At 33.6% G+C, this 26,495-nt stretch overlaps 2 protein-coding genes across 6 annotated transcripts in view; both read left to right on the top strand.

Annotated features, from left to right (window-relative positions):
- Positions 1-20,891, top strand: part of LOC111384942 (protein SUPPRESSOR OF QUENCHING 1, chloroplastic) — a 28,668-nt gene extending 7,777 nt beyond the window's left edge. Inside the window, exons 9-29 of one of the 5 annotated variants that reach the window (XR_002700982.1) lie at positions 668-755; positions 880-997; positions 1,159-1,216; positions 3,056-3,131; positions 3,538-3,648; positions 6,647-6,742; positions 8,652-8,774; positions 11,670-11,867; positions 12,501-12,605; positions 12,758-12,822; positions 13,501-13,594; positions 13,795-13,952; positions 15,172-15,221; positions 15,335-15,456; positions 15,546-15,653; positions 15,865-15,957; positions 18,161-18,197; positions 18,884-19,131; positions 19,269-19,418; positions 19,721-20,046; positions 20,468-20,599. Coding sequence is in view for 3 of the 5 variants with exons in the window: in XM_023009293.1 (XP_022865061.1) it covers positions 668-755; positions 880-997; positions 1,159-1,216; positions 3,056-3,131; positions 3,538-3,648; positions 6,647-6,742; positions 8,652-8,774; positions 11,670-11,867; positions 12,501-12,605; positions 12,758-12,822; positions 13,501-13,594; positions 13,795-13,952; positions 15,172-15,221; positions 15,335-15,456; positions 15,546-15,653; positions 15,865-15,957; positions 18,161-18,197; positions 18,884-19,131; positions 19,269-19,418; positions 20,468-20,632 (2,263 nt within the window). In the remaining 2 variants the exon portion in view is untranslated. Of the gene's footprint in view, positions 1-667; positions 756-879; positions 998-1,155; positions 1,217-3,055; positions 3,132-3,537; positions 3,649-6,646; positions 6,743-8,651; positions 8,775-11,669; positions 11,868-12,500; positions 12,606-12,757; positions 12,823-13,500; positions 13,595-13,794; positions 13,953-15,171; positions 15,222-15,334; positions 15,457-15,545; positions 15,654-15,864; positions 15,958-18,160; positions 18,198-18,883; positions 19,132-19,268; positions 19,419-19,720; positions 20,047-20,467 lie in introns of those variants that run through there. The other 4 variants (XM_023009293.1, XM_023009305.1, XM_023009298.1 and 1 more) reach the window with 4 other exon arrangements.
- Positions 20,892-25,298: 4,407 nt separating this feature from the next.
- LOC111384934 (transcription factor bHLH149-like) lies at positions 25,299-26,265 on the top strand. Its single transcript, XM_023009284.1, has one exon. The coding sequence runs from the start codon at positions 25,489-25,491 to the stop codon at positions 26,101-26,103; it is 615 nt and encodes a 204-aa protein (XP_022865052.1). The 5' UTR covers positions 25,299-25,488; the 3' UTR covers positions 26,104-26,265.
- The last annotated feature ends 230 nt before the right edge of the window (positions 26,266-26,495 follow it).

The raw sequence follows: 26,495 nt of genomic DNA, 5'->3' as shown, positions 1-26,495 counted from the left end.
TTTTAACTGCATTCCAAATGAAGTCCTATTAGTTGATCGCTTTATTGTTTATAGTACGATATTATTTTTATTGGTCAAGAGCATACAAATCAAAGAACCTGGATCTATTTTCTTCAACACAATCTTGTTTATATTTCTTTAAGTCACAGTTTTACTTGTGTCATGATCATAAATTTTTTTATTCCTGCAAGTTAACCTTCACTTGCCTGAAATAGTTGACTAATTTGTTTGGTGAACGGTAATGGCAATTTTTGCAATTTCTACATTTGCAGTCATTTTGGAGAATTGGCATGCAAAATATTTATGTAACAAGAGTATTAGTATTGACATGGATATATGATTGTTTAATAACTGGAAGTTTTCGCTTTGTACACAGTGGAGCAACTCTCCTGATTCCATGCCTGTAGGTATTGCATATTATTATTGCATCCGCTATGCACTTGACTTTGTGATGCTACCTAGTTGAAAGTTTTTCTTTTTTCATTTGTTCATTTGTTCTATCTATTTCTTTCTCTTAATGTTATACTTTCATTTATTTTGAAGATTTAATTAAATAATTATGTAGCAGAAATAACTTTACTGTTGTTGAACCGTGCTAATTTAAGATCAACTAAGTGCTGTCAGGAATAACTTTGCTTGAAATTGCATTTAAGTGATATATTGACAGGTTGCAGGGTTCTCGGCGAGATATTTTGAGATATGGAAGTTTGGGAATTGCTATCTCTTGCCTTCTTTTTACCATAGCAAACTGGAAGGTATAAAGAATATGGTGAAAATATATGTTGGAAAAGAAGCATATTCACAATTGATTATCACATCCACCCTTTCTTCCTTCATTTTAACTATAAAATGTCTCTGGATGCTGCTTTGTCTTTGCAGGTAATGCAATATGCATCTCCTAAAGCTATCTGGAATTTGTTGTTTGGAGCCAGCAGCCCTCCGTTTGGACAGGATAAAGGTCTTAAATTTACAAGGATGCCTCATGTTGCTCTTTATTGTAAATGACTTCAATTAATGCATCTTTCTTTTCCATTTTTATGGTCTATAACATATTCGTTCTACTAGAATATTGACTCATCATAACTGCCATAACTTATGTCTGTAGAACCAATTCAACTTTCTTTAATGCAATATGTTATATTTTTGTTGTTGCAGAAGATTCTCGTTTCATTAGAATTCAACAATTTACAAACTACATAGCTGATCTAGAGAAAAGGTAAATTTATTTCTCCTGTCTTGATTTTATGCACTTGCTGAAAAGGGAAAGTGATCTTTGAGTGGGATAGGGGCTGTTTGTGAAATACCAGATGATGAAGTACACCAACTTGTATTATTATCTCCACCATGGAAACCTAGTAGTGGAGGTTCACACTTATGCCAAATATCACAAATACACTGGTTGGTGGATAATCACTTAACTTGTAACGACCCAAATTCTAAAGTTTAAACCACTACCAAATTTATTTATTTCAATTGTAAGCACATGAAATTAACGAGCACAAATTAATTAATAGAAGAAACTCGTAACCAAATAAAATATATTCCAAATAAATACTAAAAACCATGCATGTCACATTTATTAGATAAATAATAAAATGTTAATTCCACTAATATAGCTTAACACGGATTGAAATTTATAACCCAATAAATCATGTCTTAAATTTCCAAATAGAACAAAATCCTTATGAAATAAACTAAGATAATGCTTAAAATAAAAATGTCTTGTTACACCAGATTATTTAATTGAATCCCATAAATCCTGGCACCACGACTGCACCCTCTCATGCGCTAACCAACGACTCGTTCTAACCTATGAGGAATAGGGGTAAAGGATGAGTACATGAGAATACTCAACACGAAAATAATAGTGCAATCCAGAAAAAAATATTTAAATCACGTGTAAAAACTATCATACCGTCATCATATTTTTAGAGACCAATAAGAGTTTAATACATATCATATCTTTGGTATTGGATGACTATATCATATCTTTAACTTTCATAAGTATAATAGTTCGACAACACGAAAAAATAATTTAAACGGGATAAAAAACAACTGCATCTCATTATCCTACCTCGTTAGATAAAATAAATTTTTGAAAGACAAAATCCACAAGTCGCGTATCAAACTTTATTTTCTACCTAAGCTTTTATACCATTTATGGGCAATAATAACCTTGCCTATAAAGAGTTGGTGTCAAGTGGGGAACGTGTAGGACCAGGAATTTTGATATGTATAGATTTTGAATATTAGAATTGCTATTGAGCATATCAAATCAAAACAGAATTTCAATGAAATTTTATCAAAATGTGATCACTACGTGTGGCTGCAACACTTAAATAAGTCAAAGAAAAAAGTAATAAAATAATATAAAATGGTAACAAATCTTAACATCTCCTACTCGTGGCTCCATAAGTTATTAAAACATAAATTTTATTTTAAATCACGACAAAAATAATATAATACTTATATTAAAATATTTCCTCAATCCTAAGAATGCAATACATGGAGCCCATGGGAAATTTTATTAATATCTAAACCTAAAGCACTAACATATCAAAGTAGAGTCTTTCAACTTCAATAACTTGAGCTTCGCTTATCCAAACTAAACTTTTTCTCGAGCCTAAAATGTATGATTAATTACAAGCTATCCAACGGGTTCAATATTGATATGCTTATCTACGATTTGTTGAAATCTAAATATTTGACCCAAATAAAATTGAATTAACAATTATGTTACTTTAGTCCCCCAAAATTTCCAAAATATAAAATATAGCATCTAGAATAATTAAATTCTATTCTATGAATTTTTTTTGGGGCTTTACTTAACCAAAGAACTGTTAAATTACTAAGTGAATGGCATGCCACGAAATTGATTAAATATTTGCTTGATATCCATTCTCAGCAGCAAAATAATATACCTACTATATAAATTTGAGATATAAATCAAAATGCTCAGCTCATATGTCAAAATGCACGTATAAATGACATTTTATTATTTTTACATATTTTTTGTCGGGGGGCATTTAATAATTGATATTATGCTTTGTTGCAGGGGGAATGCGACAATTGTACCAGAGTTTCCTTCTAAACTTGACTGGTTGAATACAGCTCCCCTTCAATTACGCCGGGTAAAAACAATGTTTGTTAACATGGGTCCATGTTCCTATTTTACTGACTTCTGTTATCTTGTATGTCCTTTTTGGTTTTCATTAGCTTATGCATGCAAGGCGAACTAATGATTATGTACTATTATTTGAATTATGTTGAGCTTTCAAATTTGTTATACCAGCAAATAAATTGGAAAAATGGCTCAGGTTTCTAAGGTATTCCCCTTTAATGGTTTAGTTGCGTAGCCCATGCTTCATATATGGTAAGATGGATTACACCCAAGGGACCATTGAGTGTTCAACGCTAAATTAAATCCTCATTTCTGTTTACTTTGTGTGCTTATTGTTTGTTTGTGGTTATTATATATTGGAGAGAAGCTTCAGCTAGCTAACACTCCTTAATGGTTATAACCTTTTGATTGGACAGGATTTGAAAGGAAAGGTGGTTCTTCTCGACTTCTGGACCTACTGCTGCATAAATTGTATGCACGTATTGCCAGACCTAGAGTTTTTGGAGAAAAAATATAAAGATATGCCAGTAAGCTCCTATTTCCTTATTTGGAACTTTTGATGCTAAACATCATCAAGCTGCTATTATGTAATTTTTGAATTCTTTAAGTGAGATTTTCTGTGTATGCATTATCAAATTGATTAATGCTGTGACCTTATCTTTTCATGTGAACATTTTTTCACAATATTTCAACCTATAAACACCTGAAGAAATAGTTGTCAAATTTTTTTACTCTTTGGGATATGTTAGTATTGCTTTCTGTAGATGGGGAACATGTCCACATGGGTTTCTTATATAAGGATTTGCTAGATATTGAAAAAATGGTTTTAATTACCTGCTTGTTCTTTCTTGCTGGGTGATTAATTCGAACATTGGGGAGAGTAATACAAGCACAGCGAATGTAGAGCCCGGCAAAAGTCTAGTAGTCGAAAGCATCATCAACTTACTTACACTTTGACCCAAGTAGCATGGGACGTGGAGTCCCGCGTGAATCAGCAAGAACCATCTTGAAAGGCTAAATACTCATGCATGACCAATAGCTTGCTTGACCGATAGCGCAAATATTGATTGTTAGGATGAGAGAGAGAGAGAGAAAAAAAAAAACCTTATAAAATGGCTGTGGTAAATGGTTTGAAAGGTCAAGAAGATGGGCAGTGAAATTAGCTGTGCGCGTGGACTTAGTAAAAAAAAAATATTTGAGCTTTTGTCCCTTTTTAATTAAGAACTGAAAAATAGTGGCCAGTTCAGCGGTTTAAGGTTTAATCGTCAGGCTTACTAGTTATTTTATTCTTTTTTCTAATAAGCAGTTAATACTCTATGATTTGACTTGATTTCGGTCTAATTCCCAATTATCTGGTTGAATCGACTGGTCTAATCTAATTTTAATATTAATGGTTCCAACACTCTTCCTTATCGTCATGAGAAAACATTAAGCATTGCCAACTAGATAATCAAGGTTTATTCTATAGTTTCTGTTTTTGAATATTTGCTAGTGTTTCAATGTAACACAAGGTATGGAGAAGTTGAACTGGGTTGTGGTAATCTTAATTCTCTTGATCTTTATCCAAACCTCAACATTTATCCAAACCTCAACATGTAATCCATGGCTATTTGCCTAATTCTGCATCACCAATCCAACCACCACCATTCTTTACTTTTTTGTTTTTTAATGCTACTATGTTGCCCCCAACAGATAAATGAAAACTCAGTTTCAAAGTTATTGGCTCTTTGGACAAATCTCTCATTATTTGTGTTTGAAAAATCAAATGAAAACAAATGAGAACCACAGTCATATCATGAGGAGCAGTATTATATAAGCTCACACAAAATAGTGTAAATATTGGAGTTCTTGTTCATGGTCTTTCGATTTGAAACTTTCGCAAGTGTATGGTTCGTTAACAAGTAATTAAGTGGATTTCAGTCCAAATATCATCCCACAGAAATTGATTTAGTTCGATTTTAATTATCGCGATCTTAAACCAAAATAATAATAATGTGATGTGTTTGTTTGTGACGAAATTATACTTAAAATAATCTATTTATGCAATATGCTTAAATTAACTAATCTAAATGTAAACTATGCCTAATGCAAATTGATGTGTTCTAATAAATGAAAAACGCACTAGGATCGCGAATTCCCATTCAATAATCCTTTATAACCTTAGTTTTACACTTTGACAATACGATTGAATTTTGACGAATCAATGTTCCTTTTTTATTCAATAATCTCTCTCGAGTAATGTCAAACTTACTCTTACATATGACCCAACTATATTTCTATGACGGATGCGAACATACATAATTGCATAAATTTTTATGAACATTTAAAAATTCACATAAAGCATAGCGGTATATTGTATCCTCTATCGGACCTTATGATGATTTATAAGATGTCGAGCCTATTTCACTTCTTTCAAATGCATAAAATAAGCCACCATCTTTACACAACTACTGTGCACAATAAATGTGGAGGAAAGATAATCATATAAATCATTCAATGTCCAAAAAAAAAATATTGAGTAGACACCACCCAAATTATGAATCTTGATTGGATCTTGATGTTGTAGAATCTCTCATCTTGTTCCTTGCCATCTTCTATGCTCTTCAGTGTGTTGTAATGCGTGATAACTACTTTTGGAAAGGCCCTAGGTCTTTAAAAGATTTCCCAAATATCATTTCCATAAAAGTTAGGGTCAACAAGGAAACCATAATTTTTCCTCTGAAAATGTACTATGTTATATCATAGTACAATCTCATGCTATAACATAGTTCAATTAATTTAAACCTGGAATTCCCGGAAGCTAACCATGCGACTGCATGGATAACTATACAATGCAATCGCATATGATAGAAGAAAATTCAAATTTTGCTTTTTAGTCCCCAGACTCCGTTTTCTCATTTTTTGATCCCTTTTCTCGCTTCTTCCTATACTTCATTGCTTCGCTCAATTGGTTTTCGACTATGATAGAAGAAAATTTAGTCCCCAAACTCCGTTTTCTCATTTCTTCCTATACTTCATTCCTTCGCTCAATTGATTTTCGACTCTTCCACATCTTTGTTTCTTCTCCAAGGTCATCTTTCGGCTATTTGCACTTTGGTCCCTGAGCTTTGATTTTCTTCCATTTTAGTTTTATTTATTATTATTTTTATTACTAAATTCCACCATATTCATTAATGTTGTCCTGTGAAACATAATTTATATAGAATTAAGCCATATTCCAATATATTTGTCAACAATTATCCATGTTTTGTGGCTCTTTCGGGAAGAGCTTTTAAATCATTAATATTCATGGAAACCCCTTTCAAAGGGCGGTATTACCAATTCCCATCGAGAAAGCAAGCAATCTCCACTAGAGCGGGAATAGTAGCCTAAATAAGTGTGTAAAATGTACTTATCGGTTCTCGTCATACACATTGCTTTGTGATAACATGGAACTCTACCATATGATAGTCATTTATTTGGGTGCCCATATATGTAAAATTTACCTGACATTGCAATGAATTAATATGTGGCTATTTTGCCCAGTTTGTTGTTATAGGGGTGCATTCTGCAAAGTTTGACAATGAGAAAGACTTGGAAGCCATTCGCAATGCAGTACTACGATATGGCATCTCTCATCCGGTAAGTAAATTGCAGAACCTTTTCTTTAACATATAATATGCTGATATAAGATCAGCTTTGCCCAAGTTGGTGCAGTTGGTGACAGAGAGGGAAAGAATGGTAAAGGAATATGCAAAGGAAGTCCATCAGTCATATATGTTGGTGTCAGTTCATGCCAAAACTTTATTAATCTTGAGAATGTGACTGTCAATTTTGATACTATTGGATGGGTATGTGAATCAGCGTTTGACACATCAAAGGTTGGGTGCCTAGAGGAAGTAATGACCGCTTTCCTGAGATGCATACCTGTTGACTGAATAACTCAAGAATGAGTTCCTGCCACTATGCATCACAAACATTCCAATATATCATAGATCAATAGCAAGTATCCAAAAAAAATAAAATAAAAAAATAAAAAATTGCAATATAGTTAGTTCTTCAAGAACCTCCAACATTGAAAATGAAAGCTAATATATTCCCATTTAGCTCCCTACTTCAAAAGACAGCTAAATTTCCAAATAATATTCAGCTAGTAAATTAAAAAAGCCCCTAAAACAAATTAAATTATGAACAAATAAAAACGGTGGACGAGAGTTTGTAGAATATCTAATTTATCTAATTTATTAAAGCTTTAATTTTAACACGGAAAGAAATTTCAGTACTTGAATGACTATGGCTCAATAGTTTACAATTGCTTCTTTTTGCATGATATTTAAAGTAACCTTGATTCCTATGCATGCACTAAGTGTCTTCAGAAAATTCTTAAATATTTTTTTATTATTTTTTTAATGATGGACTTGCAAGTTAGAGGTGCAATGGTCTCTTGATTTAAAATGGAATGAACAAATGATATAGATTTATATGATTTAGCTTCAGTATTATTAATTGGAGAATCATGGTTTATATAATTATCATTATTTTATATTGCATATAATTATCATTATTTTATATTGCGTGTTTTAGTTTAGCTGCATGAAACAACTTGTATGGTGACTGAAATAATTATGTACACCAATGTGTTCAGCCTTCTCTAATACAATTTTTTCCCAGTCGGTGTTTATTTTATATTGCATGTTTTAGTTTAGCTGCATGAAACATGTACGGTGACTGATATACTTATGTACACCAATGTGTTCAGCCTTCTCTAACACAATTTATTTTATTTTATTTTTTATTTTTTATTTTTACCATAGTTGTTTTCCTCCTTTTCAATCCTGAGTCACCATCCATCCCAAATATTTGACCTCCAAAACTATATTGGGACCTATGTTACATTCTGCTCGCTTTTATTCACACGTATTGTATGGAAATTGTAATATACTTTTGGACTTGATCATTAGATTTATTTGAAAAATCTTCTAACAAAATATTTTTATTTTTTAAGCAAAACACCAACACGAGTGGGTTTTTAGGCTTCTCTAGGGAAGGTTGATGGGGGTTTGAATTCCCCAAACATATTATAAAGTCGTGATCAAACTCACGAGAACAAGACGAAGGGGGGTATAAACCTGACCTACCTAGAGCAAAAAGACGCAACATATGAATGAAAGGAATAAGAGGGGAAGTACTAAATCCTATACAAAAAGAGCAAGTGAGAATCAAACTAACAACCCATAATGCCGGGTAGTCCATATCCTATTTGTACAAGAGCTCGAAGTCATCGTGGTAGGTCAAAAGGACCATACTTCTAATGATGGCTCTGATCCCACCCCTCAAAATATAAAGTTGGCAATCTAGGAGATTTTAACTGATAGCATTTTAAGATGGATGTCTTTGCTGATAAGCTGATCATATGAATGACCAGCAGGGGTATTGACAAACACACACATACATCTAGATGCACATACCAAAAAAATTGCATTAAAAATAAAAGGATAAATTCTTGAAGAATTATTGTTAGTCATTCTGCTTCTAACTTTCTTATTCCTAGGTTGTCAATGATGGTGATATGTATTTATGGCGAGAGTTGGGTATAAATTCATGGCCTACATTTGCCGTTGTTGGGCCAAATGGAAAGCTGATTGCACAAATATCTGGTGAAGGTCGCCGAAAGGTACTCAATTCTATATAGATTTCCTTTTTCGTACTCTAGTTGTATTGATTTTCCTTTTTCTTTCTTTTTCAACTTTTTGAACTTGTAACCCTTACCTTGTTAAACTAATCATATGTTAGGTTCTGTGGAATTTCTTCTCTCTTTTTTGTTTGATTTATTTTCTAGATCACTAATTGTTCTCCTCATATGATGTCAACCTCACCTCAGATTATATACTTAAAACTTCATGATGCTTTCTGGTTCTATTGAATTTACCAAGTCTTCAAGCTTATTTCTTTTTTCGCATTGCGTGTATAGGTCTACTTATCTTTTAGTTAGTACAAGTTGAACTAAATTCCAGTGAATATACATGAATTAATTAGAATTTGCCAGATATGTAAGTTAGGGGTGGCAAACAGGACATTTTCAGTCTCAACTGCCTGGATCAGTCGTAGGGAACAAAAAACTGGTCTCAAGCAAGGAGGCCAGACCAATCACTAACTGATAAACAGTTATGGTCCAAACTGGGTTGTTGGATTTACTGGATCAGGCCTGTACAATTCCCTGGACCAAACTGTCCTGGCTCAGTCAGAGCCAATCAGGACTTGGGCTTCAACTGAACTTAGCGGCCTGAACTGCCACCCTATTCTTGTCCTACTTTTTATTTTCTTTTTTTCCGTTCCCCCCTTTCTTTTGGTTCCCTTTTGGAGAATTTTCACCCACACCTCTGTTTGGCTTCTATTTCTTTTCACCTTTTCCTTCTCTTTTTCTCCTTTTCGTTCTTTTCCTCTTTTCTATCTCTTCCATATTCAGACAGATAAATTATGGTTGTGGTGATGCTTTGTATGTGATAAAATATGAATTGGGATTGTTGGTTGTTAGAATATTATAAATTGTATATAATAAACTTGTATTTCTTATGAAGTAACAGACCCTATTTATAGGGCTATAAATAACTTTAAAAGGAAAATTTGTTTGAAAATCAGACAATCGACTATTAAGGAAAATAATCTCATACAATTGGGAAAATAATCATAGAGATTATTCCGTATAATCTTTTCATATCTTCAACACCCTCCCTCAAACTCAATATGGCATAGTGACAATCAAATTGAGTTTGAAAATTAAATTGATCCAATGATCTTCCTCTTCCAAGAATCGAATGATACTTCAAAATTGCTTGTATGTCTATCAAGCCATCACCAAGAGTTGAAGGAGAAGCCCACAAGTATAATGAACAAGGTCAAAACAAGATCCTCAAATGGCTTTAATAATCAGATAAGCAAAGATGATCGTGTTTAATAATAGCACTCCAAAAATTCATGGATAGTACCCATACTACACTTGTAGATAAAGGAAATACTGATGAAACAGGAACCCTAGCACACGAGGAGGCTATAACAACAAATGTGAGGGGAATAAATTCGATAAAGTAGCATGATAATTCTCGATTTTCTCAAAAATCCACTCTCCAAGAAGGAAGCAACAAGAATAGCCAACATTTAACAGGATTTGAATTAATTTAAATTCAGAATTCATATTAAATCAAAAACAAAAAAGACTTGGCTGGACAGAATAAAGAAGTTTTTTTACTAGACTCGGGTATTTAATCAAAACAAGAAAACTTGATCGGACGAGCAGCATGAGGCCACTAGCCGGAGAACAAAAACTTACAAATTTAACCCAAAATAAAGTTACACCCGCTTTGATACCATATTACATTATTATAAATTGTATATAATGAGCTTGTATTTCTATTACAAAGTAAAAGATCCTATTTATAGGCTATAAATAACTTTAAAAGGAAAGATTGTGTGATAATCACATAATCAACTGTTGAAATCCCGATTATGTGTAATATTCCAACTTTTCTTATTAGCATTTTCAATTTAGGAAAATTATAATTCTTGTAATTAGGAAAATTTTAGGAGAAATTTGGATTGATTTAGGAATATTGTTTTTCCTTATTTAACCTTTATGTGTATGCTATAAAAGGATGTAGTTAGAATGTAATTATTCAAAAAAAGAGAATAAAGAATTTCTTTGAATTCACATAGTATCAGAGCAGGCCGTGTAAAAGCAGATGACTGACACTGTCGACATCAGTAAGGATAATTGGTGATGGTGGTTGTCTTGAGGAGGGGGTACAATGTAACGTAAAGGACAATTGTTTCTGCCCACATGTGCGTATTACATGTTGTGCATGTGTGTACGTAGTCCATTATAATGCTTTTTCATTACCCCTTCAATTGATGTATACAACTTTTAAACTATTTTAGTTTTGTATCAACCATTTAGCCCTAAGGGTTTCCAAAGAGGTTTTGAGAAAGACTGAATCATGTTGTTTTAGGCTGACTCTTTTTTTCCTCAGAATTTTTGGGTTAATTTCCAAAAAATCAAAGGAAGTTTCATTTGCTGGTTCGGCTAAAACTGCCCCACCTAATCACAGTTCAATGAAAGGGTCTGGTTTCACGTTTCTTCAGCACATGAAATGGACCGCATCAGCTAGAGAATCAGAACAGTCTGTTAACAGAAAAATATCTGTGGTTTTCGGGCTTGACCAGACCATTCCAACTCATTTCCAACCCCTGGCCTGAGTGGGGCTTTGTCAAACCCTTGACAAATAAAAATTTGTGTATACCTACCTCGCAGCCAATTTATACATATTCAAATGTGAAACTATAAGATGTCTAAGAGGACTTCTCTGATGAAAGTATGTTTTCTTGTTAGCATTAAATTTAGACTAACATTCTCATTGTCTCATTTTTGTGCTTTTTGGAAGAAAAATTTCCTTCTTTCTTCCCATTGTCAATGGCCTATTGCATCTTACTTACAGAGCTTGAAATTACTAAAATTCTTATCATGTGGTCAAGAACTGAAAAATTGTTTCGAATAATTTGTGTGATTTTTTCCAAGGATCTTGACAATTTGATCGAAGCAGCTCTTCTCTTCTATGGTAGAAAGAAATTATTGGATAGCAGACCTATTCCCTTGCGGTTGGAAAAAGAGAATGATCTTCGCTTGCTGACATCCCCTTTGAAATTTCCTGGTAAGCTGGAGGTCGACATCCTCAACAACCGGCTGTTCATTTCAGATAGCAACCATAACCGAATAGTAGGTCCCCTCTCCCTATTCACCCCCCCCCCCCCCCCTTATTGGATAGCAGACCTATTCCCTTGCGGTTGGAAAAAGAGAATGATCTTCGCTTGCTGACATCCCCTTTGAAATTTCCTGGTAAGCTGGAGGTCGACATCCTCAACAACCGGCTGTTCATTTCAGATAGCAACCATAACCGAATAGTAGGTCCCCTCTCCCTATTCACCCCCCCCCCCTTCCCCCGCAACACGTTGTTGAGATATGTTTTGCTGCATTTATTTTGGGATATAAATATATTTAGGACTCAGCCTGATTAAGGAGTTATGCCAATTTCCATCCAAATATTGGATTATCTCAATCCTCTTCCAGTAGCTATCTAAGAAAATTTTCAGACCGTCTTTCTGTAAAGTCTTTCCAACTTCTAAATTTTTAGTGGAAAATTCCATCAAATTTCTAATTATTATATTACTAAGTTGATATTTCACAGAATCCTTTCAATTTCCAAAGCTATCTTTAAACAAGTGTTGTGTCTTGATTAGTATGGTACATTTGCACATGTTTTACCCGTTTAGTGTTAGTAAAAGTATGTTGTCTTGGTTTTTTAAGGTTAAGCAGATATGGATAACTAATTTTGTTATTTATGGAGCCCAGGTTGTCACTGACCTTGATGGGAACTTCATAATGCAAATTGGGAGCACTGGAGAAGAGGGTTTTCGTGATGGTAGTTTTGATGATGCCATGTTCAATCGGCCACAGGTAATATTTTTCTTCTTAATACTTTTTCATGGCTTATGACCATTTTCTCGGAAGAGTGTGCCTATTATATTTTTTTCCCCCTTGGTGCATTCAATTATTCATGGTCTGCTACTTATAAAACAAAATAAATTAGCGTATTTATGTTTTTGTAGGGTCTCGCTTACAATGCGAAAAAAAATCTCCTGTATGTAGCAGACACTGAAAACCATGCTTTGAGGTAACAATTATCTAGATTGGATTGAAAAAAATGGATTGGATACTTGATTAAAAGAAAAATGTATGCGTAATTGATTTTCTATTACTCGTTTCAAATACTTCTATTTTGTACTAGAAATTTCACCTTATTAAAGAACACGCTTTATAGTGATTACCAACATTTTAGTAGTTCAGTGCAAGGCATTTTTTGAGTGATCTGTTAATGTTATTATTTATTTGTTTTCTGCCCATTTAATATTGTTGAACCACCTCATGTAAACACTTAAGTTGTCAGAGAAACGAATCTACACTTCAATACACCCTCTTATGTGTAAGCTGGATTATTTGTTAATCAAAGGCCTAACAAGTTGAATTTTCATAAATGAGCGTTGGAGAGACTTGAACTCGGGACTTTAGTTAGCTAATTTGCTTTTATACTACGTTGACCTCGTGATCTAAAAGTTTAAGATGTTAACTAACTGCATATATATATATATATATATATCAAAATATTTTCTTCCTTCCTTTATAACATTAAGAGAACCATCGTGATAGTGTTTTCCGTCCTTCATTGCATTAGTTTCCAACTTGAGTAATCTTGAGAAGGTCAAAGTAGTCAAAAGAATAGATAGAATTAGCTTTATTATGGGACAATAATATAGTCGTATCTTGTTAATGTATTAAATTTCTATGACTGTAGGATGATTGATTTTGTTAACGAGATGGTGCAAACACTCTCTGGAAATGGAACCAAAGGTTCTGACTACAAAGGTGGCAGATCAGGATCCACTCAGGCAAGATTTAGAGCGTAAAAAGTTTAAGAATAGACCCATGGCATCAAATGTTCTAAATATATGGGAAACTTCTCAATGGAGGATAGCATGCTTATTATGTAGTTAGAAATTAGAATAAGCAGAATCTTTCCATCTAAGCAAATTGATTAGGCTGTGGAAAAAATACGTAAATATCTTTACACTTCCTTGTGATATTTCAGCTCCTCAATTCGCCCTGGGATCTTTGCTTTGATCCTGTGAATGAAGTTATTTACCTGGCCATGGCTGGCCAGCATCAGATCTGGGAACATAATACTTTAGATGGTATTACAAGAGCTTTTAGTGGTGATGGTTATGAAAGAAATTTGAACGGTTCAAGGTAACAGAACTTCCCATTTATGCACTTGTCTGTGACTTTCTTGCAAGTGAATCATAACCAAGTATGCTCCAGTTTCAGTTTTGTTTGTTTTGAATTAGATTTATCCTTCACGTGTGCTTGAGCAGTTTTAGCTTCATAAACTAACTTTAAATACTTAAAGCTTGTTTCCTTTGGTGGGTTACACTTCTTTGCAATTAGTGTATTTGAACCCTATACCCTCTGTTCTTAATGTTTAAAGTAGGATGATTTCAGCAACTGGCATGCATCTAGGAATTTACTCATTACTGTCTAGAAAGACACTATTAGTAATATTTTGTCTAAAACCCTTGGTCAAGGGCAAGGTCTGACGCAATATTACTAATGCAGAGGTGCATGTAGGCACTTCCCATAATGAAGTTAGTTTAGAAACCTGAAATATACGAGTCATTCTGGTTCCAAGCTAAGAGTGCATCTCCATTTTAGAGGCCAATGCTCATAACAAACATTTCCCAAGTGTATTTACCATGCTAATGGCCTTAATCTTGTACTTGTTCATAAGAAATGAATATGTAGACCTACTGCATTTTATACCCACCAAACAACAATAAGCAGGAAAATCCTGAAAGAGATGCACTTTGATAATTCACCATTGTTTTTTATCTATTGACAAGCTCGTGATAAAGATAGCACATCTTGAGATATTTATATATTAAACTAAACTGATGACTGGCTTTTTCATTAATTGGCTAAAGTTTGTATTACAGGATAGGTTACCGATTAATAGACTTGCTGCATGTAAAAATTAGACACGGTCCAAAATGAGAGAGATGTGTAACTATACATGAGTAGATATGTGTAGCTATACATGTTATCAGGTGAACCATATATTTTATAACCTTGATTTTACATGTGTAGCTATACATGTTATCAGGTGAACCATATATTTTATAACCTTGATATTACATGAACTTATCCATACTACAATAGATTGCTAACTCCAAAATCACTGGTACTATGTGGCCGACTATAGAAGCTGAAAGGGATAATTGAGTATTGGGAAGTGTAGTTCTTAGTCTTTACTCTTCTTTATATTTGATTGGTGAAAATGTCGTGTGCACACTATACTAGTGTATATGTGGTGGGGATGAAAGGACTTTCTGAGACCATCCTGTAACCTTTTTTCATTCCCAATTCTCATGCTTCTTTTCATTTTGGGCTTCTCTAACCTCTTTTAATACAGTTCCGGAAGCACTTCATTTGCACAACCTTCTGGAATTTCATTATCTCCTGGTAAGTAGTAACATATTGAAAAATTTGAAGTTACCAGGCCAGTCACTAGCTGCAATGTACTTTGAATTACTTCCAGTTCATATGTTAATTCCTGGCCATTTGAGTTTCAATAGATTCAAAGGAAGCATATATTGCTGATAGTGAGAGTAGTTCCATTCGAGCACTTGATCTAAGAACAGGGGGATCGAGATTACTTGCTGGGGGTGATCCGGTTTTCTCAGACAACTTGTTTAGGGTATTTATGCTCCTAAATAAAAATTAGATTCATCATTTAACCCAGTGGAAATAAAACATCGTCTCTTACATAATTGTGCTTGTTTACAGTTTGGAGACCATGATGGAGTAGGCTCTGAAGTTCTTCTTCAACATCCATTAGGTGTCTTTTGTGGAAAGGATGGTCAAATTTATCTAGCAGATTCTTACAATCACAAGGTATTGTGGTTATATGGTGAAATGAAAATATGATAGCTTCTACACATGTGGGTCCAAAAGTACCATATTGCTACAGAGCTATCATAGTTTTAAGGCATCAATGGAAATGTAACCTCTTATAATTTAATTCTAATTCGGAACAGTACACAAGCCAACTAAAATAATTTACTTCCAAGTGAGTTTACTTGCTGATGCTTACTTGGAATACCAGATTAAGAAGTTGGATCCAGCTAGTAACAGAGTGAGTACCTTAGCAGGAACTGGAAAAGCTGGGTTCAAGGATGGAAGAGCCCTATCAGCACAGGTTGGAAAATGCTTTTCCAACTTTTTACCTACGTTTGCATAATTTTTAGTTCTTTGTCGTCAATTTTTTTGTGCTATCTTGGAGTCCTGTCGTCTATGATTGTCTGGGTTTTGAGTACGTAGACACTTATCATGGTTCCAAATTTCTCAATGGCAGAATCCTTCCATAAAATGCTGCTGAAGGTTAGAGTACAACTCTGTGTAATCCTAAGATGTTACATAAATGGTGGATACAGATGAAGTATACACACAGAATATTCTGATGCAACAAATTCAATAATTTAGGGAAAAGATGTGATACATGCTTCAGTTTTATTTAGAAAAATAAATTATCGTTTTTGAAGTTCTATTTTGAATAACAAAACTGAAATTGCTTATTTGGATTGTGTAAAAATTTAGATTGATCCCGAGTAGTTGAAGAAGCCTTAATACATGTCTGAATTTCAGCCCCTGTTTGTTTCCCGTTCTTTTCTCATTAAAATAAAAAATATGACCATTATTCATCACATCAAGCTACTAAATTTGAATTTCTATCTCTTGTGTGGAGTTCATAACAACTATATTTTTCATTCTCTTTTTTACAAAAATGGAAAACAAACGTCCCCTCAATATCTATTAGGTTTATTAAACTATGAAGGGAGAGTGAGGTCGTATAGTAAAAACCTTCTTTTGATTATGGTTCCTGAAATGGTTGAGATAACCTTATCGCCGGATATCTGCTGATTGGGTCAAACAAACTTTCTGGAAGCGATCCTTATGCTTTACTTTATTAACCCTTCCCAAATTGAATGTCTTCATTTCCTTGCATTTTTTTCCTTCAAATTACTATTTACTATCTAAACAAGACTCTCCACTCGTGAAATCCTTAATCTTGATTTTGTTTTTCACCTATTCAAAATTAGACACATGGTCCCATGCTAAAGTCTCATGTCACATATGAAACGGGAAACATAAGTAAATACACTTGTTCTCGATTTGTAGTTGGCCAATTGTGCACAGATGTGAAATTCAATACAGGATAGATAGTAATTATTGTAGATTTATGTGTAAATAAGATATCAGTTCCTAGCTAATAATTGTGCAGAGTTAATGTAAAACATTCAACAACGAAAAGAATATTACGTATTGTAACATGCATTAAAATGTTGCCTGTTGTCATTTTAAATTTTAAAATAAGCTATGCGGACAAAAATATCTGTAAACAGTTTTGAGAGGCAATAGTTAACAGTACATTTTGGGGGTGCTGTGACTAGAAGGTTGCTTGGTTATAGGATATTTATGCATGTTTGGTATGCAAAATTGGATAGGATTGGATAAGATTAAAAAAAATGAAATAAAGGTGCTTCTTCTTCATGGTTGTGTGCAGTGTTGTCCATCACTGAGAACCAAACCTGTCCTTATGGTATAGCATGTTGTTTTATGGTCATTCGTGCCAAATGATTGTATTTCCCTACCACCCTAACCATATACAACCAAACATTCTATAAAATTCAGCCTAGCGACTTGGTCTGTGAATGTTCTGATTGGATTCAATCTATGTTCAGATGATTAAAATGTTTCAAAGTTGTCTTACAGTAGGCAATCTCTTTTAATCTTACTGCTTCTTCCTTCTCCATTCCTTCTCAACAAACTGGTACTACTCCAACTAGCATGTTCAAGTAAACTATTTTAGATATATCTGTACGCAGTGATGTTACACAATATTGGTCCTCCTATCTTGCATTCTTAAGCCAATATTGGCTACTTGGTAACCCCAAATACCCGACGCTCGATGGTTTTAATACATGCAGAAAAGGCGGTAATATCAATATCCATGATAGATCACCTAGGTATTTTTCAAAATGCATAATTGATCACCCAGATATAAACCATTAGATTTTTTCTTTACAATTCAAATTAGAAAGCTTTTCTCTTATCAATATGATTCCACAAAGAATATTGACATGCACGCTTATGTCAATAATCAGAAGCATAGTGTATTTGAACTATTTACTGTTCAAGAATCAAGACTACTCATTAGTTTCAAATCATGACGATCTTGAAAACGTGCTCATATTTTCATTCATACAAAGCCGTTGTTTGATGATTGATATAGTATGAGATGGATGTATTTATATATAACATTCACCCATTAAAGTATATTGCTGTGGCTTGTTTTGACCTACTACCTTGGAATACCAATTGTGACACTATTGCTTTTGTAGCTTTCAGAGCCTTCTGGAATTGTTGAAGCCCAAAATGGTATACTTTTCTTTCTATATCATTCAAATTCTATCTGGTAAATTTCAGTTATCCCCTATAGATTAAGCCCCCGTTTGTTTTCCATTCTTTTCTAATTAAAATGAAAAATATGACCATTATTCATCACATCAAGTCACCAAATTTGAATTTTTATCTCTTGTGTGAGGGCCCGTAACGACTATATTTTTCATTCTCATTCTTCTAAAAATGGGAAACAAATGGGGCCTAAGTCATAGATGCATAATCCCACATAATATGGTATTTCATATACGCACTTCTATAAATTGCATAAAATTCATTACCAGTGGACTTTTAAGCTATCAATGTTCCAATTGTATATCCAAGCTTTTTCACCCCTTCCTTTTTAATTTATATGTTGAGGACACAATTGAAACGAATACATGTGGCCCTTTTATAACAAGTTAAGCTTTTAAATGAGATAGCTAACATGGTTTTAGAGATGGGCAAAATATTCAGATTCAAGTCTCATTGCTACTTATTTATTAAAAATTGTGTACATTTCATATCTTTGATGGGAAAAATTAACCTGGTGTGCACATGCGGGGCTGTGTTGTAAGACACTATTTAATGAATATATGTGACCCCTCTCTAACATTTGAGATAGTAAATGCTATATGAAGAACTAAGAGAACTTCATACTTATATTGTCTCTTGACATAATTTAGGTAGATTATTTATAGCCGATACGAACAACAGCGTAATCAGGTACTTAGACCTGAGGAAGGAAGAACCCGTACTTCTTACTTTGGAGTTGAAAGGAGTCCAGGCTCCGGCATCAAAATCCAAATCTTTGAGGCGCCTTAGAAGGAGATCTACAGCTGACACAGAGACTGTCAAAGTTAATGGCGTTTCATCCAATGAGGGCAAATTATGTCTTAAGATATCAGTGCCAGAGGGTTACCACTTCTCGAAGGTTCTGTCTTTCTCTATCTGCATTTTTGGGTTTGGTCCTGGGGTTTTCCTCTCTGAATTTCTTGCATTATCGTGGGATGAATCTTGTGCACTGTTTTTTCTTCATAGGTTAGTAACAGTGTCTAGTATCATATGCAGGAAGCACGCAGTAAATTCAGTGTAGAAGTTGAACCGGAAAATTCAGCTGTTCTTAATCCGGTGGATGGGAACATCAGCACTGAAGGATCTGCAGTTGTACAATTCAAAAGATCCTCCCCATCATCTTCCATGAGTAGAATTTATTGCAAGGTGAAGTATCTTTCTGGTCATTGATATTGCTTGGGATAAGCATGAGGCTTTGTGAACAAACAAATGATGTGCAGAGTGATCTTTCCAAAGAACCACTGCAATTAAATCTTGATGTCAAAGAGGTTTAGACTATAATCAGCAATAATCCCTTCAGTAAATAAATTTTTGAGGTTGCTCTTATCTAAAATTACCTGCTTAATTATTACCACTTTCAAATCATGTTAGACTTGATGTAGCCTCCCTTTTGCTACTAGATTTACCTACATCGCGTCACTTCTAAATGAGAGTTTCTGTTGATGTAGGAAAATGCAATTACTTTGCCCAAAAGCTATAACTAATGTGGGAGGTGCAATCCATCCTATATTACCCAAAATCAGGCCAGGAATCCACCTCAAGCCTTCAAGTACACCTTACGAAGGCGCCATTGGGCCATTCCCAAATTGAGACCATAGGCCCACCCCGTTTCAAGTATGCTCTTGCATTAGATAAGAATAAACTGAACGTAGTGAAAATGATGAATCATGTAGCCGATCCCAAATCAATAGGAAGTGAGCCTTAGTTCCTTGTTAAAGAAATGGATCAGGTTTCCACTCAATTTGGCCTCGGCATACCCATTCGAATTTTGAATGTAAGTTTTGATAAATCTACACTGCTTGTTCTCTGTGTTTCTACTTGTATATGCATATCTGTGGGATTGAAAGGAGAAGAGAGGGTCATGGAGGGAGAAAAATGAGCAAACATAGACATTAGAAAGACATAGATTTATATGAATAAACGTGGTCCTTTCCTAACATTGTAAGCTTTTTATTGGATAGTAAACACGATATCACAGCCAGGTAAAAGACGCGGTTTAAATATTCCTATACCCATTTGTGAAAATTGTGCACGTGTCAAATCTTTTATCAAAAAATGAATCTTGTCTGCACATAAAGGATGAATCTTTGATCAAGATTTCAATGAATACGTGTTGTCCCCTTCTTTATAACAGTTTAAGGTTTTAGATGAGATGGTAAATAAGGATGCTATGAAATATTTTGCATGGTTTACAGGTATACTACTGCAAGGAAGATGAAGTTTGTTTATACCAATCTTTGACCTTCGAAGTACCTTTTCAAGAGGTCATTCCAGATGCTGCCCCTGTTGAGATAATGCTTCCATATGTCGTGAAACCTAAAACTTCCACAGACAGCTTAACTGCTATGGCCGCTCGTTGATTGTAAGTGCATAAATTTTCGCCAAAAAGCTTCTGATTCATATTACAGTAGTATATACAAAATGATGGATTAGATTTTTGTGATATTGAGGATGTCACATTGTTTTAGCTTTGTACTTGTACAGGCACGCACATACAAACACATTTATGTATATATGTATCCATTGGTATAGTTAATAGATAATACACTAGAATCGTGCATGCTTCGCACAGTGTAATTCGAGATGAACATTTAATGAGATATCCTATTGTTAAACAAACTCGTGTTATTGTGTTTTAATTCCCGATCACAAAATTGATAAGAACTCTTTTAAACACCATTGAATCTGCATATTTTTGCTTTGAATTTGTAAATATTTGAAACCTTGAGGTGCGTGTTGTTTGACAACACTTTTTATAAAATTTTATTAATAGACTTTGATAAAACTTGAGGAAATGCGTGATTAAAATTAATTGTTGACTTTGATATTAACTGTTTTATCCAACTTTTTTAGCTTTCTAACAAAGGTTAAAACAAGTTATCAAGTTTACATTTGTTAAAATCATGCTTCAACTTGGACATGCAAAACCATTATAGAAGCATATAAGGTATGTTTGATACATAATACTTCATCAAACACGGGACAAGATTTTAACATTTTTTTCTTTTTTCTTTATTGAAGTATGTCAGTGTTGTTCAATCTAGACCACATGATTTTGCTAAAAATCATATTTTCAATCCGTGCAACCTTTGACTATAGGCAGGATAAGCGCTTAAGCCCCAATTGTTGAGTGCCTCAAAAATTATATATGTGTGTGTGTGTGTGTGTGTGTGTCAAGTTAAAAGTGTTAAAGTAATAAAATTTCGATCGTTGAAAATAAAAATCGCTTTAATACACTTAGAGAAAACATGTGATGATACTAAGACATTTAGATATGTTAAAAGTTTATCTTTTTATAATATGAATTTTGAATTCTTGTTTGGCATGATTATTTGTAATAATATATTGTCTACTATTAACAGAGTAAGAAATTGTTATAAAATGAGGATATGTTTATTGGTACTACTATATGTTATTTTAAAGTACTTATATCATTTTTGAAACATATAGAGAAACTGAATTTGAATCGGCAAGGTTACTCCTAAACCGATCAATGCTCAAGTGGAAGTTCAACCTACAATTAATGTAATATCCGTAGAAGGAAGCACTTTGATTCACTCCCTAACGTATTTTGTGTTTCGTATTAAAAAGAAAACATCAAAAACGCCACTAAGGTATATTTAGTTTGTAACAAGATGAGCAAAACACTAAGCAGAATTCTAATTTATTGTTGTTTTTCAATACATGATTTTCTGGTCCATTTATCAATCATGTTACTCAATTAAAAGTTGAGGATAGCTTGCTTTTTCCTTATGAAAGAACAAACAATAGAAATGATAATTTTGTGGTCCTCCATTGGTCGATATTCTATTTCTGTATTTCAGGTGTTCAAGTTTGGTTGGACATCATCATCTTATAAAATTAGAAATGTCCTTTCACTTTCAGTTATATCTACTTTTTAAAGCTGTAAAAGCACGATAGAGCTCAAGTGCATCAAGATTAATCATGATTTATTTTTCTTTACAGCAAGGTAGGTATTAATTTCTTTTCTACCTTATAATTTGTTAAAAGGATGATCTCCTGTCAACGATGAACAAGAGCTTATTGTACTCACAATCAATGTGACAATGACATGTCAGCAAGTCAAAACGTCATTGTTGACAACTCAATGTCATTGTTGAGAATTGTCAACAATGACGGTTTAACTTATTGACGGCACATTTTATTTTACCCACAGTAAATAAAAGAACAATTCTATAACTTATTATATTATCTAATGCTAGTGTNNCCAAAAAAAAAAAAAAAAAAAAAAAAAAAAAAAAAATATTCTGGGTTGATGGATTATTCTTAATCTTGGATTCAACCGAAAAACATTCTTCTCAATAATTTCCAACAGGAAAAGGCCAAAAGTTGAGCAGTTCTGTCATAACATACAAATAAGATGTTGTTAGCAAGTCATTGACCTAATTACCAGAAACGAACTGTTAATAACAAAAAATAATAATAATAATAATAATAAAGGAATTGTTTGGCTGTCACATTATAGTAATTATAATTAATTAAATTATTGTTGATTTGGATAAGAATGTATGCATGTTGTACAATTAAAATTAATAAATCAAGAAACCCATTTCAGGGAGCAAAGCACCAAGACCAAATCATTATGTTTTGTTTATAATTGATCTTATCTTTTCCATCTTGTTGAGTTGTCAATTAGTTTAGTGGCATCATTTCACATACTTGAGCACCTTGTGAGCTAAAAATAATTGATAATCAAGAATTAACACCTTTTGAAATCCCATCATGCTACAATGAAAAATGCCTTTTTTTTTTAGAACCCTTCTATTTTAAATACTCTTATTCTAAGTTTAACACATCTAATGTAACCTAGCCATGATTTAACTTGTACCAAGTAAGACATGCTACCTCTAAAGTAAATATAAGTATTATTTATATATTAATGAAGTTTTTTCGATTGGTAATTTGAGACTCCTCACGAAGTTCAAACGACATTTTGTTTTTCCAAAATTTAGATAACGCAATTACTTTTTTTTAGACCCCTTTTATTTTAAATACTCTTATGGTAAGTTTAACACATCTAATGTAACCTAGGCATGATTTAACTTGTACCAAGTAAGACATGCTACCTCTAAAGTAAATATAAGTATTATTTATATATTAATGAAGTTTTTTCGATTGGTAATTTGAGACTCCTCACGAAGTTCAAACGACATTTTGTTTTTCCAAAATTTAGATAACGCAATTGAATATGAATACAGAAGAGTCCCTCAATGGCATCTTCTCTCTTTCGCAAGCAAATATGTCGATTTTTCGGTAGAGAAATTTCAACAATACAAGAGCAAGGTTAGAAATCAAGAAAATGAATGATCAGGATGTGTTTGATGAAAAAGCAAACTTTGACATTTCGAAAAATTGGTGTTTTAAGTGGCTTGACAAAATTGCCCTCGGACATAAACTACGCATGCAACATGAACCTCAACAACAGAATTTGACGATAAATGAAAAGTTGGGAATGGAATATTGGATAAAATTTGATTGAAGACAATTTTCAAAAATCGAAAAGATTGGGAATCCAGAATAAAATTTATCCTAAATTTTGGCATTCAATTCGTTTATTGTGCAATGTTGTAACGTAGAAAAGGGCTAATCTCTATTATACCATGATAATAGATAGAGATATCATTGCGTGTAATATCTTACCTTATCATAATTTTTCAAAAAAATAAAATAAGTCGCTTATTGGACAATGTTGTCATGTAGGTCAGTGCTATTTCCTATGAAGATTGATAGAAACATTTCTTACAACAACCCAAAAAATTAAGAGCAATGATATTTGTTATATCACTATTGACTATCGCATTTAAATAATAATAAATGATAAATTCAAGAGAAACACTAATGTTAAATGACACTATAATGTAACGTCAAATGAAATGTCTACTGAATATGAATACAGAAGATTTACTCAATGGCATCTTCTCTATTTCGCAAGCATGTCGATTTTTTAGTAGAGAAATTCAACAATACAACAGCAAGGTTAGAAATCAAGAAAATGAACGATCAAGTTGTGTTTGGTGAAAAAGCAAACTTTGACATTTCGAAAAATTGGTGGTTTAAGTGGCTTGACAAAATTGCTCTTCGGCATAAACTACGTGTGCAGCATGAACCTCAACAACAGAATTTGACTATAAATGAAAAGTTGGGAATGGAATATTGGATAAAATTTGATTGAAGACAATTTTCAAAAATCGAAAAGATTGGGAATCCAGAATAAAATTTATCCTAAAATTTGGCATTCAATTCGTTTATTGTCCAATGTTGTAACGTAGAAAAGGGTTAATCTCTATTATACCATGATAATAGATAGAGATATCATTGCGTGTAATATCTTACCTTATCATAATTTTAAAAAAAAATAAAATAAGTCGCTTATTGGACAATGTTGTCATGTAGGTCAATGCTATTTCCTATGAAGATTGATAGAAACATTTCTTACAACAACCCAAAAAATTAAGAGCAATGATATTTGTTATATCACTATTGACTATAGCATTTAAATAATAATAAATGATAAATTCAAGAGAAACACTAATGTTAAATGACACTATAATGTAACGTCAAATGAAATGTCTAAAATTAGAGTATTGCTATTTATAATCGCTCACTGTGATAGTCGTCTTATATAATATCATACATAGCGATTTGTAATTTGATATATTAATGTGATAATTTTTTCTTGGTTCATTTATCAAATCACCATTGATGCCTCTTGTACGCTAGAGCACCCCTCTCACATAAGAGAGAGCCCACATTGATTAAAAAATTTGTGAGCCGCCTCACATGTAACTCTAGTGTACATACAGCATTCCTCATCGAATCACCAATCTTCACATACGTGTCACATAGAGCGACTACGATAATGAGTGATCGCAAAGAACATTATTCGTCTAATTAAATGGGTCATTTAATTCTATATCTCATTGAGTCTCTATCATACGGCGTGCTAGAATTTATATTAAATAACATTATTCTTAATCCAATGATGGCAATGATATATATAGACGCGTGGGTTGTCCTACGCGGGATCATCTCCGCTCTACTCCACTTTTTCACTGCAACGTCCGATTTTAATCATCCATAGACAATCCAACTCCACTCCTCCCATAAATCCTTTTCTCCGCCGCCCCCTCCTCCTCCTTCTCCGTCCTCCCTCACCCCCCACAGCGATTGAATAAAAGAGAGTAATCTCAATTTGATGATGGCATCATCATCTATTAGTAATCCCGATACAAACTCCAACTCATCGCCTAAAATGCGAAAAAAAATCGGCCATGAATCGGAAACCGGAATTCTTACCGCCGATACAGAACGATCCAGATGGAGAACCGAAGCAGAAGCAAAAAACTACTCAATCAAACTCGTCAAAGCCCTCCGCCGCATCCGCCGCCGCGACTCCTCTTCCAGCGGTTCCATCCACGAGTCAGCCGATAGAGTCCTGGCAGTGTCTGCCAAGCGCAGGACTCGCTGGAGCAGAGCCATTCTTACGAAACGACTCCGCGTACGACTCAACCAGATCAATAAGAAACACAAGAAAGCAAAAGTTTCTTCCGATAATCGGTTGAAGAAACCAGTTGCCAAGAACAAGCCGCCGTCTTTGCAGAGGAAGGTAAGAAGTTTGGGCCGTTTAGTTCCCGGCTGCCGGAGCCTTTCATTTCCGAACCTTCTAGAAGAAACAACTGATTATATCGAGGCTCTTAAAATGCAAGTCCAAGCCATGACTTTACTCACCGAGCTTCTTGCCGGATACGACACATTAGCCGGTTCGTCAGATCATCTCGGCTCAGATGTGGTTACCACTACCAGTAACTAGTACGCTTATGGTTCCTTTTCTTTCAATTTTTTTTTTCTTTTTTTTTGTGAATTTCTTCCTTTTGATATTTTTATAAACTTTGTTAATAATTAATTATTTATTACATTATTGTATGTATATTTGCCCTTCGTTAGCCTACCTGTATGCATTCTCTTTAAAGTTTAGCCCTTGTTTGAGCTCCATTTTGATGGGAAAAATGAATTTTTAAATAGTGTATTGATGTGAAATGTGTGATTAAAAAATAAGGAAATTTTTTGGATTTGAATGTAATATTATTTTATTGAAAAATGTGTGGTTGAAATTATATCAAAACATTGTTGAAAAATTCATTTTCTCCCAAAATGGGGATCAAACAAGGGCTTAATCTTCTTATATATTTTATTATATTTATT

The sequence above is a fragment of the Olea europaea genome, chromosome 3, assembly GCF_002742605.1.
Source record: "Olea europaea var. sylvestris chromosome 3, O_europaea_v1, whole genome shotgun sequence".
Classification (NCBI taxonomy): domain Eukaryota; kingdom Viridiplantae; phylum Streptophyta; class Magnoliopsida; order Lamiales; family Oleaceae; genus Olea; species Olea europaea.
The sequence above is the reverse complement of the archived record's forward strand: the minus strand, read 5'-3'. Positions and strand labels throughout refer to the sequence as shown.